The sequence below is a fragment of the Ranitomeya variabilis genome, chromosome 5 (genome assembly GCF_051348905.1).
Source record: "Ranitomeya variabilis isolate aRanVar5 chromosome 5, aRanVar5.hap1, whole genome shotgun sequence".
NCBI classification, from domain to species: Eukaryota; Metazoa; Chordata; class Amphibia; order Anura; family Dendrobatidae; genus Ranitomeya; species Ranitomeya variabilis.
In genome coordinates, this window is record NC_135236.1 from 483,812,420 (window position 1) to 483,832,099 (window position 19,680).

The 19,680-nt window shown below is 44.6% G+C and overlaps 1 protein-coding gene across 3 annotated transcripts in view; it reads right to left on the minus strand.

Moving 5' to 3' along the window:
* The window catches only part of CFAP54 (cilia and flagella associated protein 54), a 615,020-nt gene that overhangs the window by 186,368 nt on the left and 408,972 nt on the right, over positions 1-19,680 (minus strand). For all 3 annotated transcript variants that reach the window (XM_077265522.1, XM_077265521.1, XM_077265523.1), the window contains one exon: positions 4,721-4,918. In XM_077265522.1, coding sequence (XP_077121637.1) covers positions 4,721-4,918 — 198 coding nt within the window. The remainder of the gene's footprint in view (positions 1-4,720; positions 4,919-19,680) is intronic.

The window sequence follows — 19,680 nt, forward strand, 5'->3', positions numbered from 1 at the left end:
ACCAGTCCGCAGCCACCCCAGAAATGGCGCATCTGTAAGTCTACGTTCACATTAGCGTTCGGCGCCGCAGCGTCGCCGCATGCGTCATGCGCCCCTATATTTAACATGGGGGCGCATGGACATGCATTGTGCTGCGTTTTGCGACGCATGGGTTTTTTTGGCCGCAAGCGTTGGGCGCAGAAGACGCAGCAAGTTGCATTTTTTTTGCGTCCAACTTTCGGCCAAAAAGGACGCATGCGTCGCAAAACGCAGCTTTTTAGCGTGCGTTTTGTTGCGTTTTTGTTTGCGTTGTGTCTCCGACGCTGCGGCGCACAACGCAAATGTGAACGTAGCCTTAGATGCGCCAATTCCGGCACTGAGGCTGGTTTCACACTTGCGTTTTTGGACGCTTCGTTTTAGCGCTAAAAAACGCATGCGTTTTTTTCCTATACTTAACATTAAAAACGCATGCGTTTTGACGCGTTTTCGGCAACGCATGCGTTTTTGAATGCGCGCGTTTGTTTGCGTTAAAAACGCATGCGTTTTTATAGAAAAAAAAACAGAAAAAACACTGAAAAACCACCCACCACCATCAGGGTGATAAAGGGATCCAAACCCTAACCTCACCCCTAACCATTTAATGAACATTTTATGACATAGTGCCACGATATTTCAGTGCCACGTATGTAAGTGCCACGTATGTAAGTGCCACGTGCCACGTATGTAAGTGACACGTGCGTAAGTGCCACATATGTAAGTGCCACGTATATAAGTGCCACGTATGTAAGTGCCATGTATGTAAGTGCCACGTATGTAAGTGCCACGTGCCACGTATTTAAGTGCCACGTATGTAAGTGCCACCTATGTAAGTGCCACGTATTTCAGTGCCACGTATTTCAGTGCCACGTATTTCTGTCACGTTTAGGGTTAGGCCCTAACCCTACCCCTAGCTATTTCTATTTATAGTGGGTTTTCTTGTGGATTTTGATGATTGGCAGCTGTCACACACTTCTCAGCATGCGTTTTAAAAACGCAAACGCATGAAAAAATGCATGTAAATGCGGCAAAACGCCGCATTTTTTTTCTACATGCAAAAACGCATGCGTCTAAAAAACGCAGCGTTTTACCACGTTTACATGCGTTTTTTCACACATGCGGTTTTTAAAAAAACGCATGCAGATAAAAACGCAAGTGTGAAACCAGCCTAAGCCCCTCTCTTCCCACTCCTGTGTAGCGGTGGGATATGGGGTAATAAGGGGTTAATGTCACCTTGCTATTGTAAGGTGACATTAAGCCGGGTTAATAACGGAGAGGCGTCAATAAGACACCTATCCATTATTAATCCAATATTAATAAAGGGTTAATAAAACACACACACATTAGGAAAAAGTATTTTAATATTCTTCATTTCACCATACTTACCATACTTCAGCCCCTGCAAAAAACGTAAAATAATAAACCGTATACTACCTGTCCGCCGTAGTCCAAATAATAACGAGTGTCCCACGACGATCCCCCCTATAGAACAGAGACATCGGGTGATGTCACTGCTCTATAGGACCCTCAGTGACACAGTGACAGGAGACAATGGCTCCTGCACTGCATCACTGAGGTTACTAAAGTTCACTGGTCTCACTTTATGGCAAAAAGCTGGGTGGGAACTTTCTCATACAGCATAACATAAAGTGAGACTAGGGACTATTTTCTCACAGGGGCGTAGGAATACATTGTGGGGAATACATTGTGGAAGGATACCTTCCTCCCCTCATTGTCTTCCTGGAGCCCCTGGAGAGTAGTTGCATCAGCAGAGGCTCCTGCTCTCCATGGGAGATCGTCGTGGGACACTCGTTTTAATTGGATTTCTGCGGATCAGGGAGTATATTGGTTGTTTATTATTTTAATATTTTTTATGACACTGGCTTTGGGGATCAAAGTGACAAGTGATGGTGAGTATGTAATCTATGTTATATGTACTGTATGTCTGTATGTATGTACTGTATGTCTGTATGTATGTATGTACTGTATGCGCATGTCGTCGCATGCCGCATGTCGTCACATGGCGCATGTCGGCGCATGCAGTCGCATGGCGCATGCAGTCGCGTGGCGCATGCAGTCGCGTGGCGCATGCCGTCGCGTGGCGCATGCCGTCGCGTGGCGCATGTCGTCGCATGGCGCATGTCGTCGCATGGCGCATGTTGTCGCATGGCGCATGCAGTCGCATGGCGCATGCAGTCGCATGGCGCATGTCGTCGCATGGCGCATGTTGCATGTCGTCGCATGGAGCATGTTGGCGCATGCAGCATGTCGGCGCATGTAGGCGCATGCAGCATGTCGTCGCATGCAGCATGTCGTCGCATGGTGCATGTCGTCGCATGCCGTCACATGGCGCATGTCGTCGCATGCCGTCGCATGGCGCATGCAGTCGCATGGCGCATGTCGTCGCGTGGCGCATGTCGTCGCGTGGCGCATGCAGTCGCATGGCGCATGTCGTCGCGTGGCGCATGTCGTCGCATGGCGCATGTCGTCGCATGGTGCATGTTGCATGTCGTCGCATGGCGCATGTCGTCGCATGGAGCATGCTGCATGTCGTCGCATGCTGCATGTTGTTGCATGGTGCATGTCGTCGCATGGCGCATGTTCTGTATGTGTGTATGTACTGTATATGTGTGTTTTTTTTTTTTGTTTTGTTTTTTTTTACATTCAACACATTAGCCGGATGATGGGACTACTACTGTCCCATCATTGGCTAATGTGTCACTGACTGTCACTGTAGCAGGCAGAGCCCGATGGGACTTGTAGTCCCATCGGACAATGCCTGCACACAGAGACACACACACACACACACCAAAGACCCCCCCACCCCCCCGCAGCAGACCCAGCACATACCGGCAGCAGAGCCCCGGCGCCGGCCAACCCACCCCCACCCCCACATGCCGGCGCAGAGCCCCGGCGCCGTACCTACATACCGGCGCTGGCACGCAGGGCACCGGCACCGGCCCCCACCCCCACATGCCGGCGCAGAACCCCCGGCGCCGTACCCACATTCCGGCGCTGGCACGCAGAGCACCGGCGCCGGCACGTACATACAGACCTCAGCGCCCGCACCTTCATCATCACTGCCTAGCCCCGCCCGCCCCCAGCACAGCCCCGCAGGCAGCCACCAGCCCCGCCCACAGCCCAGTCACTCTTGATGAGTGACTGCTCTGACTGTGCGGCTGGGACACACCTGCTGCTGACGTCACGTCAATTTCCAGAGCCTGGAAATTGACGTGACGTCGGCGGAAATAAGCGGCGGCTGCAGCCTGGGGGTCACGTGACCCGGACTCAGCCGCCGCTACAGCGCCGCTCACAGGCAAAAACGGCAACAAAAGGTATTTGCACAATTCATCAGGGGCCCCGGGGGGATACATTGGGGAATTAATTGAAAGTAGTGGACAACCCCTTTAATGGTTGTTGAGATGTTTTCCTGAAATTCTGTGCCTTTTTTCTCAACATATACCATAGATAAGATTTTAACCTCATGAGTCCACAGAACTAGTTTCCAAAATTGATCAGGCTCGTTTAGGTGTTCTTTTGCACACTTCTGATGCTGAATTGTATGGATGTGGACGCAGGAAGGGTTTTTTCTGATGACTGTTCCATGATGGCCATACGTGTGCAGTTGTGTCTGAACAGCAGAACTCCAGAGTCTGCTAAATATTTCTGAAGGTGTTTTGCAGTCAAGCAGGTGTCCTGATTTGCAATCCTACGAGTAATTCTCACTGAAATTTTGCTTGGTCTTCCAGACCTTATCTTAATCTCCACTGGTCCTGTTAACTGCCATTTCTTAATTACATTTTCGAACTGAGGAAAGTGTAACTTGAAAACGCTTTGCTATCTTCTTCTAGCCTTCTTTTGCTTTGTGGGCCTCCACTATTTTCAGAGTGCTAGGCAGCTGCTTAGAAGAATCCATGGCTGCTGTCTTTTGGTACAAGGTTAGAGGAGGCTGGGCTTTTATAAAGCTGGGAAATTTGCATCACCTGGCCTTTCCTAATGATGATAGTGAACAAGCCATAACACTAACAAGCTAAATAAAGTTTGAAACATTGGCCAAAGTTATCTGAGTATACAAACCTCCAATGATGGCCAAACTTTTGCATTGTCTCATTTTCCTTTTAGTAATTTTTAAAATGTAAAGGATGATATATACACATATATATATATATATATATATATATATATATATATATATATATATATATAAACACTTCGAATGTCAAAGCGGATTTCTTCAATAAAGGTAACAGCTGAATCTGTATTGCAGCCATATCTTTGCTTTAGATTCCAAATTTTAGACATCCAGGCCCTCCTTGAATGTTTTAGTGAATCAACCATTACAACATGAGGATTCTATACAAGTGACATTGCTGAGAGTTTACCAAACAATCATAATGTTGCTTAGCTAAATCCATCCTGAATCCATCTTTGTAATTTCCTTCAGTTTTTTATGCAGAAATATAAACAATTTATTTTACAAATATAGCACAGCATCTATTAATAGTTAATATGGGATGTTTATGTGGCTAAAATATGGGGGTTCATGCATTAAACATGAACACTACTAAGAAGTTTTCCCTTCCTATATTGTAACATTTTATTTCTTCAGCATGTACCAGGAGAAGCTTTTATTGCTCCCCTCTGGGCCCTGAGCATTACGTGATAAATAAAAATAAATCAAAAAGTTTTTTTCTTCAATACCTACCGAGACATTTTAGCAGCGATGACGGCAGCCAGCAAACAACCCCAAATTCCCGCTTGGGAGAGAAATTTCTCACTGTAATCTTTAGATCTTGCATTGCTTATGCCGTCTGGGGAGCTATCAGGCTCTTGCCATGAATTAAGAGCATCAGACATGTTCAGCGTTTCATCAAGGGCCTGACACCAGCATTTGAAAGCAGCTCTGCAACATATAAAATGCAAAAAAATATGACACTACAGGGGGGATTTAGTGCACACACAGCCAAATAAAATGCTTAACCTCTTTAGTTCTAGAGATCAAGTAATGTGTGCACTGAGGAGCATGAATAGGATGAGTTATGTGGATATTATCCAGACGCTTACTTATTGTATCAAGTATCATTTATTCCAACCTTGTATTGCCAGATATCCATACCTCACATGTGCACCAAAGACAAATAGCAAAAGTGTGCACTTACAAGAGAGTGAGGCTAAAATATATATACCTAACATGGCACATACAGGGGCAGAAGTGGGGTAATATAACCCATAATCAAGTATTTAACCCCTTCATGACCTAGCCTATTTTGACTTTAATGACCTGGCTGTTTTTTGCAATTCTGACCAGTGTCCCTTTATGAGGTAATAACTCAGGAACGCTTCAACAGATCCTAGCGGTTCTGAGATTGTTTTTTAGTGACATATTGGGCTTCATGGTAGTGGTAAATTTAGGTCGATAATTTTTGGAAATCTGGCAAAAATTTTGAAAATTTCGCAATTTTCAAATTTTGAATTTTTATTCTGTTAAACGAGAGAGTTATGTGACACAAAATAGTTAATAAATAACATTACCCACATGTCTACTTTACATCAGCACAATTTTGGATACAAAATTTTGTTTGCTAGGAAGTTATAAGGGTTAAAATTTGACCAGCAATTTCTCATTTTTACAACGAAATTTACAAAACCATTTTTTTTTAGGGACCACCTCACATTTGAAGTCAGTTTGAGGGGTCTATATGGCTGAAAATACCCAAAAGTGACACCATTCTAAAAACTGCACCCCTCAAGGTGCTCAAAACCACATTCAAGAAGTTTATTAACCCTTCAGGTGCTTTACAGCAGCAGAAGCAACATGGAAGGAAAAAATGAACATTTAACTTTTTAGTCACAAAAAATGATTTTTTAGCAACAATTTTTTTATTTTCCCAAGGGTAAAAAGAGACAATGGACCACAAAAGTTATTGTACAAATTGTCCTGAGTATGCCAATACCCCATATGTGGGAGGGAATCACTGTTTGGGCGCACGACAGGGCTCGGAAGGGAAGGAGCGCCATTTGACTTTTTCAATGAAAAATTGGCTCCAATTTTTAGCGGACACCATGTCGCGTTTGGAGAGCCCCTGTGTGCCTAAACATTGGAGCTCCACCACAAGTGACCCCATTTTGGAAACTAGACCTCCCATGGAACTAATCTAGATGTGCGGTGACCACTTTAATCCCCCAAGTGCTTCACAGAAGTTTATAACGCAGAGCCGTGAAAATAAAAAATAATTTTTCTTTCCTCAAAAATGATGTTTTAGCAAGCAATTTTTTATTTTCACAAGGGTAACAGGAGAAATTGGAACCCAATAGTTGTTGCCCAGTTTGTCCTGAGTACACTGATACCCCATATGTGGGGGTAAACCACTGTTTGGGCACACGTCGGGGCTCGGAAGGGAAGTAGTGACTTTTGAAATGCAGACTTTGATGGAATGGTCTGAGCATCAATTTGCGTTTGCAGAGCCCCTGATGTGCCTAAACAGTAGAAACCCCCCACAAGTGACCCCATTTTGGAAAGTAGAGCCCCCAAAGAACTTATCTAGTTATTTGGTGAGCACTTTGAACCCCCAAGTGCTTCACAGAAGTTTACAACGCAGAGCCGTGAAAATAAAAAATCATTTTTCTTTCCTCAAAAATTATGTTTTAGCAAGCAATTTTTTATTTTCACAAGGGTAACAGGAGAAATTGGACCTAAATAGTTGTTGCTCAGTTTGTCCGGAGTATGCTGGTACCCCATATGTGGGGTAAACCACTGTTTGGGTGCACGTCGGGGCTCGGAAGGGAGGGAGCACCATTTGACTTTTTGAATGCAAGATTGGCTGGAATCAATGGTGGCGCCATGTTGCGTTTGGAGACCCCTGATGTGCCTAAACAGTGGAAACCCCTCAATTCTAACTCCAACACTAACCCCAACACACCCCTAACCCTAATCCCAATCCCAACTCTAGCCATAACCCTAACCACAACCCTAATCCCAACCCTAACCCTAATCCTAACCCTAATCCCAACCCTAACCACAACCCTAACCCCAACACACCCCTAACCCTAATCCCAACCCTAACCCTAATCCTAACCCTAATCCCAACCCTAACCACAACCCTAACCCCAACACACCCCTAACCTTAACCATAACACTAACCACAGCCTAATCTTAACCCTATTTCCAACCTTAGCCCTAATTCCAACCCTAACTCTAAGGCTATGTGCCCACGTTGCGGATTCGCGTGAGATTTTTCCGCACCATTTTTGAAAAATCCGCAGGTAAAAGGCACTGCGTTTTACCTGCGGATTTCCAGTGTTTTTTGTGCGGATTTTACCTGTGGATTCCTATTAAGGAACAGGTGTAAAACGCTGCGGAATCCGCACAAAGAATTGACATGCTGCGGAAAATACAACACAGCGTTTCCGCGCGGTATTTTCCGCACCATGGGCACAGCGGATTTGGTTTTCCATAGGTTTACATGGTACTGTAAACATGAAGGAAAACTGCTACGAATCCGCAGAGGCCAATCCGCTGCGGATCCGCAGCCAAATCCGCACCGTGTGCACATAGCCTAATTCTAACCCTAACCCTAGTTCTAACCCTAATTCTAGCCCTAACCCTAGCCCTAACCCTAACCCTAGTGGGAAAAAAAATATATATTTTCTTTATTTTATTATTGTACCTACCTATGGGGGTGATAAAGGGGGGGTTTATTTATTATTTTTTTTATTTTGATCGCTGTGATAGAACCTATCACAGAGATCAAAATGTACCTGTAACGAATCTGCCGGCCGGCAGATTCAGCGGGCGCACTGCGCATGCGCCCGCCATTTTGGAAGATGGCGGTGCCCATGGAGAAGACGGATGGACACCGGAGCTTGGTAAGTATGTGGGGGTGGGATCAGACAGCGGGGGGGAGATCGGAGCACGGGGGGAGCGGACAGGAGGACGGAGGGCAGCAGATGACAGAACGGAGGACGGAGGGGAGGAGATCGGTGGCAGTGGCGGGGGCAGATCGCGGTCTCCAGCCATGGCTGATGCTATTGCAGCATCGGCCATGGCTGGATTGTAATATTTCACCAATTTTCATTGGTGAAATATTACTATCGCTCTGATTGAAAGTGAAACGTCACTTTCAACAGCCAATCAGAGCGATCGTAGCCACGGGGGGGCAAAGCCACCCCCCGGGCTCAAGTACCACTCCCCTGTCCCTGCAGGTCGGGTGAAATTACAGTTAACCCTTTCACCCGGACTGCAGGAGCGTGATCCGACCATGACGCACATGCTGCGTCACAGGTCGGATTGGCACAGGTTTTCATGACGCATACACTGCGTCAAAGGTTGGGAAGGGGTTAAGTCAGAACACACATCTTTAGCCAGATAGTGATTGAACATTTCCATCCTAAAAGTTCAGGGAAATATTCATAGTGATGCAATTATACATCTTCCGTATAATGCTTTAGCATACCTAGGAAAATTTGCTGTTCAAGGATACCAAAAACTATCTAGGAACTCCTCAATGTCTTCTTCAATGTCAATGAGTGGGTATCCTTCTTTATAAAAATTGCTCCTTCAACCCTATCCAACCCCCACCCTCCCGTATCCTCCCTTCCTTTGAGGTTCACTCTGTCCGTATTTATGCTCCCTCCAATCTCCAAATGGCCATCATATTCCGACCACCTGGCTCAGCCACTGCCTTCATCGACCAATTCTCCACCTGGCTCCTTCACTTTCTCTCTGCCGACATCCCCACTATCATCATGGGCGACTTTAATATCCCTACTGACACCCACCAGCCAGCAGCCTCCAAACTACTGGCCCTTACTTCATCCTTTGGACTCACCCATTGGTCCACCACAGCCACCCACACAGACGGACATACACTAGACCTCATCTTCACAAGCCTTTGTTCCTTATCTAATCTCACAACCTCTCCCTTCCCCCTATCTGACCACCATCAACTCACCTTCTCATCCTTGTCCTCCTCACCTGCCCCCCATGTCAAGCCATTACCACATCCTCGCAGAAACCTTGCACATATAGACACTCACAGACTCTCAGACTCTCTCCTACGCCTGTCCTCCATATCTTCACTGCACGACACGGACAGTGCCACCGCTTTCTATAACTCGACCCTCACATTAGCCATAGACTCAGTCGCCCCTCTCATGCATGGCACAGTGCGACAAACCAATAGGCAACCTTGGCATAACAATGTCACAAAAAAACTTCGACAAGCATCCAGGGTTGCGGAGCGGCGTTGGAAGAAAACACGCCTGCCAGATGACTTCACTGCCTTCAAACAAGCTACATTTGACTTCAAATCAGTCCTCACCTCTGCTAAACAGACCTATTTCACTAACCTTGTATCATCACTATCCTACAACCCAAAACAACTGTTCAGCACATTTAACTCTCTCCTCCGCCCACCACTGCCACCTCCAACTCCCTTCATCTCTTCCGAGGACTTTGCCACCTACTTCAAAAACAAGATCGACCAAACAAGGCAAACCTTTACTTGTCCACCACCCCAACCACTCCATATACCAGACCTCAGCCCTTCCTTAATAACCTCCCTCTCCAACATCACTGAAGGAGAGCTTACTCGCCTCTTTTCCAAATCACACCTCACCACCTGGGCACTTGACCCCATGCCTTCCCACCTGCTCCCCAACCTCACTAACACGCTTATTCCAGCTCTAACCCATCTCTTCAACCTATCGCTCTCTTCTGGTACCTTCCCCTCTGCCTTCAAACATGCCACCATCACACCCATCCTCAAAAAAGCTAACCTTGACCCAACTGCTATGCCCAGCTATCGCCCCATATCACTGCTCCCGTTTGCTTTAAAACTCCTTGAGCAGCATGTCCATGGTCAACTTTCCTCCCACCTCTCATCTAACTCTTTCCTTGACAACCTCCAATCTGGCTTCCGCCCCCACCACTCCACCGAAACTGCCCTGACAAAAATTATCAATGACTTAGTCACAGCCAAAGCTAACAGACAGTTCTCCATCCTCCTCCTTCTTGACCTGTCCTCTGCTTTTGACACAGTCGATCACTGCCTACTGCTACAGATTCTTTCTTCCCTTGGCATCAAAGACCTCGCCCTGTCCTGGATTGCCTCATACCTATCCAACGGCACATTTAGCATTTCCCACTCCCACACTACCTCCTCATCCCACCCTCTCTCTGTTGGAGTCCCTCAAGGCTCTGTCCTAGGACCCCTACTTTTTTCCATCTATACCCTTGGCCTAGGACAACTCATAAAGTCCCATTGCTTCCAGTACCACCTGTATGCAGACGACACTCAGATCTACCTCTCTGGCCCAGATGTCACCTCCCTGCTGTCCAGAATCCCGAAGTGTCTGTCAGCCATATCCTCCTTCTTCACCTCTCGCTTCCTAAAACTCAATGTAGACAAAACCGAATTCATCATCTTTCCCCCACCTCACGTATCCCCCTACCCGATCTATCTATTATGGTAAACGGCATCACGCTCTCTCCCGCTCCTGAAATCCGCTGCCTCTGGGTAACTCTTGACTCTGCCCTGTCCTTCAAACCTCACGTCCAAGCTCTTGCCACCTCCTGTTGCCTCCAACTCAAAAATATTGCCAGAATCCGTTCCTTCCTCAGCCCACAATCTACCAAAACTCTTGTACATGCTCTCATCATCTCCCGCCTCAATTACTGCAACACCCTCCTCTGTGGCCTCCCCACTAACTCTCTTGCACCACTCCAGTCTGTCCTCAACTCTGCTGCCCGCCTAATCCACCTCTCTCCTCGCTACTCCCCTGCTTCTCCCCTCTGCAAATCCCTCCACTGGCTCCCAATCTCCCAACGAATCCAGTTCAAACTACTAACACTGATCTACAAAGCCATCCACAACCTGTCCCCTCCCTATATCTCTGAACTAATCTCCCAATATCTTCCCTCACATAACCTTCCTTCATCCCAAGACCTCCTACTCTCCTCCACACTTATTCATTCCTCACACAATCGCCTCCAAGATTTCTCCCGAATATCCCCCATCCTCTGGAATTCCATGCCTCAACACGTCCGATTATCCACCACCCTCAGATCCTTCAGACGGAACCTGAAAACCCATCTCTTCAGGAAAGCCTACAGCCTACAATAACCGAGCCGCCGCCTCACCACCGCCAGAGCCGCCGCCGCCTCACCCCTACCTTCTGTCTCTTCCCCACTATCCCATAGACTGTAAGTCCGCAAGGACAGGGTCCTCTCCCCTCTGTACCAGTGTGTCACTGTAAACCTGTTTACTGTAAATGATATCTATAACCCTGTATGTAACCCCTTTCTCATGTACAGCACCATGGAATTAATGGTGCTATATAAATAAATAATAATAATAATGCCTGAGCAAATTTGTAAAGAACTTGGCATGTGTAATGTGCTGCAGTGCAGTACAGTGCAACCTCCACCAGGGGGTGCTGGTGAAGGAAAAGATGTTGTGCACATAGCGCAGCAACACTGAACAACACTGAACAACACAGGTGCCACAGGTAATGAAAGAGTAGTCAGACAAGCCAAGGTCATACACAGAGGGGTCAGCGCAGTACACAGGGGGAGTCAGAGGAATAGTCGGGGACAAACAAGAAGTCAGAGCCTACCGGGAACGTGGTAAACAAAACGTGAGACGTAAGAAGAAGTCGGGATACAAGCCAGAGTCAAAACCAGTCGGGAAGCGTGGTATCAAAGACGGAAAACAAGGGGCGACGTCCAGAAATCAGATTGAGTCATACATGGGTACAGGCAGTCAGAGGAACAAGGATCACTAATAGGAATACAGGTCAGGGGCTCCAGCCGGGAGGCTTGAACTATAGCTGACACTGGCCCACTGACTGCAGAGGAATGAAATAGCTCAGCCAGCTCCATAAGGAGGCAGAGGGGATTAACTCCCGCATGACCAGTCCAGAGACAAGACAGCTGAAAACAAACTCAGGACTGGACCATGACAGCATGGAATGGCAATGACAATGGCATTTACAACAGATATGTTTTATTTCTTAGTAAGGAATAAGCTCGGATATGCCATAAATGTTTAGTAGATGCCAGTCCTACCACTAGGACCATCATCTATCTCTAAAACAAGTATGAGGTGCCATTTTCTGATCTCCTATACAAGTAAATGGAAAAAGCAATGCACAAGCTGTCACCTCTCCATTAAAGACAGCGTGTGATGGGGCCTTGTACTCAAGAGTACTGCCAGTTTATCCAAGGCGAAGACGCCAGTGGTCATTTCCTGAAGTATATTCAAGGTGATTTTAGTCGTTTTTGCAGGGGCTCCGTGACTAGCATTTTTTTTCAAGTTTAGAAGGAATCTTATTTTCCCTGAAAACAAATGGATTGGCCATGGAAATTCCAACAGCCTCGTTCTCTCCTCCACAACACCAGTAAGGAAATACTTATTACAAGCTCCCATACATGTCTGCCAGTCCTATCGAAATCGTTGGGTTCAGCCGACTTTCGTTCAACGTGTACGGAGGCCTCTGGTTTATAGAAACCTGATGAGCGGATGTCCTTGAAACCATACAACAATAGACTTTTAATGTGGATTTCAATCTCAACGGAAACAAAGACAACTCAGAACAGAAGAAATGGCAAAATAATATGCACCAATAAGAAGAACTTAAAATAAATGCAATAAATCTTTTAAAGACCCCGCTAGATCCAATAAATGGCAATGACAGACGCTGCTGTCAGCTCTAGATAAATATGACAGTCACAATAGAAAACATCTTTGTTGATAAATATCACACGCAAAGCAGATTATCAGTTTATAGAAGAGAAATGAATTGTTTCATCAAAGGAAAACACTTTTGGCAGGGTCTCAAAATAATTTTGGTCACCAATGATTCGACTATGTAGATGATGAGAGGAATTCAGCACAGCGTCCCACTGTCGCAGCACAATCTATGACTGTACTGTGGTTCCTCTATTATTTTACTGGGAAATAAATAAAACAAAATCGTTTTTATCTGACAGAACGGAGACCCCCGACTTACAGTCATCTGTGCTTTGGTACATGAGTGACCCCAATTGCTTTTATTAATTGTCCCCTTAAGTGGCTATATAATACAAACCAATGCTTTTAAAGGTTGTGGGAAAAAACTGTGGGAAAAATGACTGAGAAAAGATGGTATCCATAGCCCTAAAACACTGGCAAAAGTTTAGGCACAGTCTAATTCTAAGTTATAGCACCTAAAAACACAAGAACAAATACGTATCTGCAACATATACTGTAAGACAAACTGACATCAATATGTAAGAAATTAACTTACGTCATTCCTCTCATAGTAAGCCATGTTAGGCAGGGTTCACAAATCTGCCATATATATGGTATAGATCACCTTCTTTGCATTTAAAGATAACTGAGTAAAACATAGTTTTTATTTTTTTTAATTTCTCCTCAATCCATTGCGGAGAAGAGAAATGTAACCAAAACTTTTCAAGCTATGATAAGCCCAACTTGGTGTTACCAGACATTTTTGTCTAGTGTGTGAAGTTTTTCCCGTATGACATTGACCAATCATAAATAGGAGATGCCAAGCAGGAGAAAAAAGAACATGACTAGAGAAGATCAGAAGGACACTACGGTGAGATAAAGCCCTGCTCTCAGCCTTGATCTCTTCAGCTACTTTGTAGTATAGTACAGAGCTGAATGTAATTACATCATTCAGTTTTTATCTTACAATAGTCAATTTAGTTTGAAGAAAGAGGGAAGTAGGGATTCACTTACTCATGTAGGCATTAGGTAGCGTTCACACAGGCAATGCGGTTTGATCTAAAGGTGCAGTTTTATTGCTTTCATAAAACTCCAAGGGATTTAAAATCAAAATCCTTTCTCCAGGAGCAAACTTCGTACACAGAGAAGGGGATCCCATCAGTCTCATTATCCCCTTCTTCCCGAGCCTACCTTCAAGGTGAAGTGTTCAACTCCGGTCACAGTTCAAACTGAAACAGCTTCCACACGGCTCTCTGCATCTCCAACACACAGACTTGCTCAGCTTTCCTAGCTGACCCATGCAGTATCCATACAGAGAGAGCCTGACATGTCTCTCTCCCAGCTATAGCTCCCATTTCAGCTAGTCTCTTACGTGCAGCACACGCGACTTGCTTAACATTCAGCAGACTGACACACCTAGTGAACACAGGCACTGTTTCTTAGTCAAAGCTAGTCAAATACATCTATTGAAGACCTGTAGTGCTAGGATTTAACCCTGTTGTACTTGTCTCTGCTACAGGGAGAACAGCAGAGCTGAGTGTCATTACAAACACCTTTGATTTCACAGTGCTGTCAGCTCAGCTGTATCCCAACACACAATGACTGGCATGAGATGAAAACTTATTGTGTTTTGTAATCACACTCATCTCTGCTCAATACTACACAGTAAATGTAGAAATCAGGGCTGTCTATCATTAAATCTCAGAGGAGAAAGCATGTTCTTCTGACCTTCTGGGGGCCCTCATAGAAGAATCTCTAGTAATGCCCTGTCAGGCTTATTATGAATTATAACCTAAACTTTATCAGCTAAAATCTCCAGAAAGATGGAGAGGAAAGCTAAAAAATAAAAAGCATGTTTTATTCAGCTTTGCAACCCTTATTCCATAATTTGGCCAGTCTAACATGCACAAACTGATGAAAAAAACTCTTTACTATATGAGAACTGACTTCTCATTTTGAACAAATAAATTGACTAACAAACAGAAATATAAAAACTATTGAGAAATTTAAATAAAACCATATTAGAACGTGGCATAACATTTCATTACATAACAATTAAGCTTTAAAGGTCACGTTAGGAATCAGCCGTACTCAACCGGAAAAATTAGATGGTGAAAGGTGTTTGTGAAACCTCACATTAGTTGACCAATTTCTTGTTTAATTTACATTGCCATGATGGATGGCTTTTACCTTTTAAAGCATTTACCTATAATTTAGCCATGACGTAAAGATATAACAGGCCTGAATTTGTTGCTTAACTCTTTCTTTTCTGCAATGTAATCTTCTGTCTCCGCAAGGAAAACTGGAGATAACAGTAGTGAATTAATGAATTTATCTTTACTCCTTCGACAAACTCAGTATTTTTTTTAAATATAACCAAAATGACTAATCTTGTCTAATAATGTATATAGACAGCATAAAATTGGGCAAGGCAGTCTGGAAATGGCGCATCATTTGGCGCATCATCAGATATTGAAGTCTAATTTTACGCTACCTATTGCTACGCTTAGTTCACTGCCAAGATTTTGCACACAGTGGCATAATTTAAGCCACATTTCTTCCACCAAGCCATACCCATTTGCCGACCGGTTACACTGGTTCATTGGGAGAAGAGCAAACAGTTTTTAACCCCTTCATGACCCAGCCTATTTTGGCCTTAATGACCTTGCCGTTTTTTGCAATTCTGACCAGTGTCCCTTTATGAGGTAATAACTCAGGAACGCTTCAACGGATCTTAGCGATTCTGAGATTGTTTTTTCGTGACATATTGGGCTTCATGTTAGTGGTAAATTTAGGTCGATAATTTCTGACTTTATTTGTGAAAAAAACGGAAATTTGGCGAAAATTTTGAAAATTTCGCAATTTTCACATTTTGAATTTTTATTCTGTTAAACCAGAGAGTTATGTGACACAAAATAGTTAATAAATAACGTTTCCCACATGTCTACTTTACATCAGCACAATTTTGGAAACAAAATTTTTTTTTGCTAGGAAGTTATAAGGGTTAAAATTTGACCAACGATTTCTCATTTTTACAACAAAATTTACAAAACCATTTTTTTTAGGGACCACCTCACGTTTGAAGTCACTTTGAGGGGTCTATATGAGAGAAAATACCCAAAAGTGACACCATTCTAAAAACTGCACCCCTCAAGGTGCTCAAAACCACATTCAAGTAGTTTATTAACCCTTCAGGTGTTTCACAGCAGCAGAAGCAACATGGAAGGAAAAAATGAACATTTAACTTTTTAGTCACAAAAATGATCTTTTAGCAACAATTTTTTTATTTTCCCAAGGGAAAAAGGAGAAACTGGGCCCCAAAAGTTGTTGTCCAATTTGTCCTGAGTATGCTGAAACCTCATGTGGGGGGGAACCACTGTTTGGGCGCATGGTAGGGCTCGGAAGGGAAGGAGCGCCATTTGACTTTTTGAATGAAAAATTAGCTCCAATCGTTAGCAGACACCATGTCGTGTTTGGAGAGCCCCTGTGTGCCTAAAGATTGGAGCTCACCCACAAATGACCCCATTTTGGAAACTAGACCCCCCAAGGAATTTATCTAGATGCATATTGAGCACTTTGAACCCCCAGGTGCTTCACAAATTGATCCATAAAAATGAAAAAGTACTTTTTTTTCACAAAAATTTTATTTTGCCTCAATTTTTTTCATTTTCACATGGGCATCAGGATAAAATGGATGCTAAAATTTGTTGGGCAATTTCTCCTGAGTACACCGATACCTCACATGTAGGGGTAAACCACTGTTTGGGCGTACGGCAAGGCCCGGACGGGAAGGAGCGCCATTTCACTTTTAGAATTAAAAATTAGCTCCAATCTTTAGCGGACACCATGTCGCATTTGGAGAGCCCCTGTGTGCCTAAACATTGGAGCTCCCCCACATGTGACCCCATTTTGGAAACTAGACCACCCAAGGAACTTATCTAGATGCATATTGAGCACTTTGAACCCCCAGGTGCTTCACAAATTGATCCATCAAAATGAAAAAGTACTTTTTTTTCACAAAATTTTTATTTTTGCCTCAATTTTTTTCATTTTCACATGGGCATCAGGGTAAAATGGATGCTAAAATTTATTGGGCAATATCTCCTGAGTACACCGATACATCACATGTGGGGGTAAACCACTGTTTGGGCGCACGGCAAGGATCGGAAGGGAAGGAGCGCCATTTGACTTTTTGAATGAAAAATTAGCTCCAATCTTTAGCGGACACCATGTCGCGTTTGGAGAGCCCCTGTGTGCCTAAACATTGGAGCTCCCCCACATGTGACCCCATTTTGGAAACTAGACCACCCAAGGAACTTATCTAGATGCATATTGAGCACTTTGAACCCCCAGGTGCTTCACAAATTGATCCATCAAAATGAAAAAGTACTTTTTTTTCACAAAATTTTTATTTTTGCCTCAATTTTTTTCATTTTCACATGGGCATCAGGGTAAAATGGATGCTAAAATTTATTGGGCAATATCTCCTGAGTACACCGATACATCACATGTGGGGGTAAACCACTGTTTGGGCGCACGGCAAGGATCGGAAGGGAAGGAGCGCCATTTGACTTTTTGAATGAAAAATTAGCTCCAATCTTTAGCGGACACCATGTCGCGTTTGGAGAGCCCCTGTGTGCCTAAACATTGGAGCTCCCCCACATGTGACCCCATTTTGGAAACTAGACCACCCAAGGAACTTATCTAGATGCATATTGAGCACTTTGAACCCCCAGGTGCTTCACAAATTGATCCATCAAAATGAAAAAGTACTTTTTTTCACAAAATTTTTATTTTTGCCTCAATTTTTTTCATTTTCACATGGGCATCAGGGTAAAATGGATGCTAAAATTTATTGGGCAATATCTCCTGAGTACACCGATACATCACATGTGGGGGTAAACCACTGTTTGGGCGCACGGCAAGGATCGGAAGGGAAGGAGCGCCATTTGACTTTTTGAATGAAAAATTAGCTCCAATCTTTAGCGGACACCATGTCGCGTTTGGAGAGCCCCTGTGTGCCTAAACATTGGAGCTCCCCCACATGTGACCCCATTTTGGAAACTAGACCACCCAAGGAACTTATCTAGATGCATATTGAGCACTTTGAACCCCCAGGTGCTTCACAAATTGATCCATCAAAATGAAAAAGTACTTTTTTTTCACAAAATTTTTATTTTTGCCTCAATTTTTTTCATTTTCACATGGGCATCAGGGTAAAATGGATGCTAAAATTTATTGGGCAATATCTCCTGAGTACACCGATACATCACATGTGGGGGTAAACCACTGTTTGGGCGCACGGCAAGGATCGGAAGGGAAGGAGCGCCATTTGACTTTTTGAATGAAAAATTAGCTCCAATCTTTAGCGGACACCATGTCGCGTTTGGAGAGCCCCTGTGTGCCTAAACATTGGAGCTCCCCCACATGTGACCCCATTTTGGAAACTAGACCACCCAAGGAACTTATCTAGATGCATATTGAGCACTTTGAACCCCCAGGTGCTTCACAAATTGATCCATCAAAATGAAAAAGTACTTTTTTTTCACAAAATTTTTATTTTTGCCTCAATTTTTTTCATTTTCACATGGGCATCAGGGTAAAATGGATGCTAAAATTTATTGGGCAATATCTCCTGAGTACACCGATACATCACATGTGGGGGTAAACCACTGTTTGGGCGCACGGCAAGGATCGGAAGGGAAGGAGCGCCATTTGACTTTTTGAATGAAAAATTAGCTCCAATCTTTAGCGGACACCATGTCGCGTTTGGAGAGCCCCTGTGTGCCTAAACATTGGAGCTCCCCCACATGTGACCCCATTTTGGAAACTAGACCACCCAAGGAACTTATCTAGATGCATATTGAGCACTTTGAACCCCCAGGTGCTTCACAAATTGATCCATCAATATGAAAAAGTACTTTTTTTTCACAAAATTTTTATTTTTGCCTCAATTTTTTTCATTTTCACATGGGCATCAGGGTAAAATGGATGCTAAAATTTATTGGGCAATTTCTCCTGAGTACACTGATACATCACATGTGGGGGTAAACCACTGTTTGGGCGCACGGCAAGGCTCGGAAGGGAAGGAGCGCCATTTGACTTTTTGAATGAAAAATTAGCTCCAATCGTTAGCGGACACCATGTTGTGTATTGAAGGTATGTAGTGTATGTCATGTTGGGGTGTGGTGTACTGTACGTCAGGTTGGGGTGTGTGGTGTAGTGTACACCACACACACACACACCAACCTGACGTACATTATACCACACCACACACCAACCTGATGTACACTACGCCGCACACACCAACCTGACACACTACGTCAGGTTGGTGTGTGTGGTGTAGTGTATGTCAGGTTGGGGTGTGGTGTACTGTACGTCAGGTTGGGGTGTGTGGTGTAGTGTACACCACACACACACACACACACCAACCTGACGTACATTATACCACACCACACCACACACCAACCTGATGTACACTACGCCGCACACACCAACCTGACACACTACGTCAGGTTGGTGTGTGTGGTGTAGTGTATGTCAGGTTGGGGTGTGGTGTACTGTACGTCAGGTTGGGGTGTGTGGTGTAGTGTACACCACACACACACACACACACACCAACCTGACGTACATTATACCACACCACACACCAACCTGATGTACACTACGCCGCACACACCAACCTGACACACTACGTCAGGTTGGTGTGTGTGGTGTAGTGTATGTCAGGTTGGGGTGTGGTGTACTGTACGTCAGGTTGGGGTGTGTGGTGTAGTGTACACCACACACACACACACACACCAACCTGACGTACATTATACCACACCACACACCAACCTGATGTACACTACGCCGCACACACCAACCTGACACACTACGTCAGGTTGGTGTGTGTGGTGTAGTGTATGTCAGGTTGGGGTGTGGTGTACTGTAC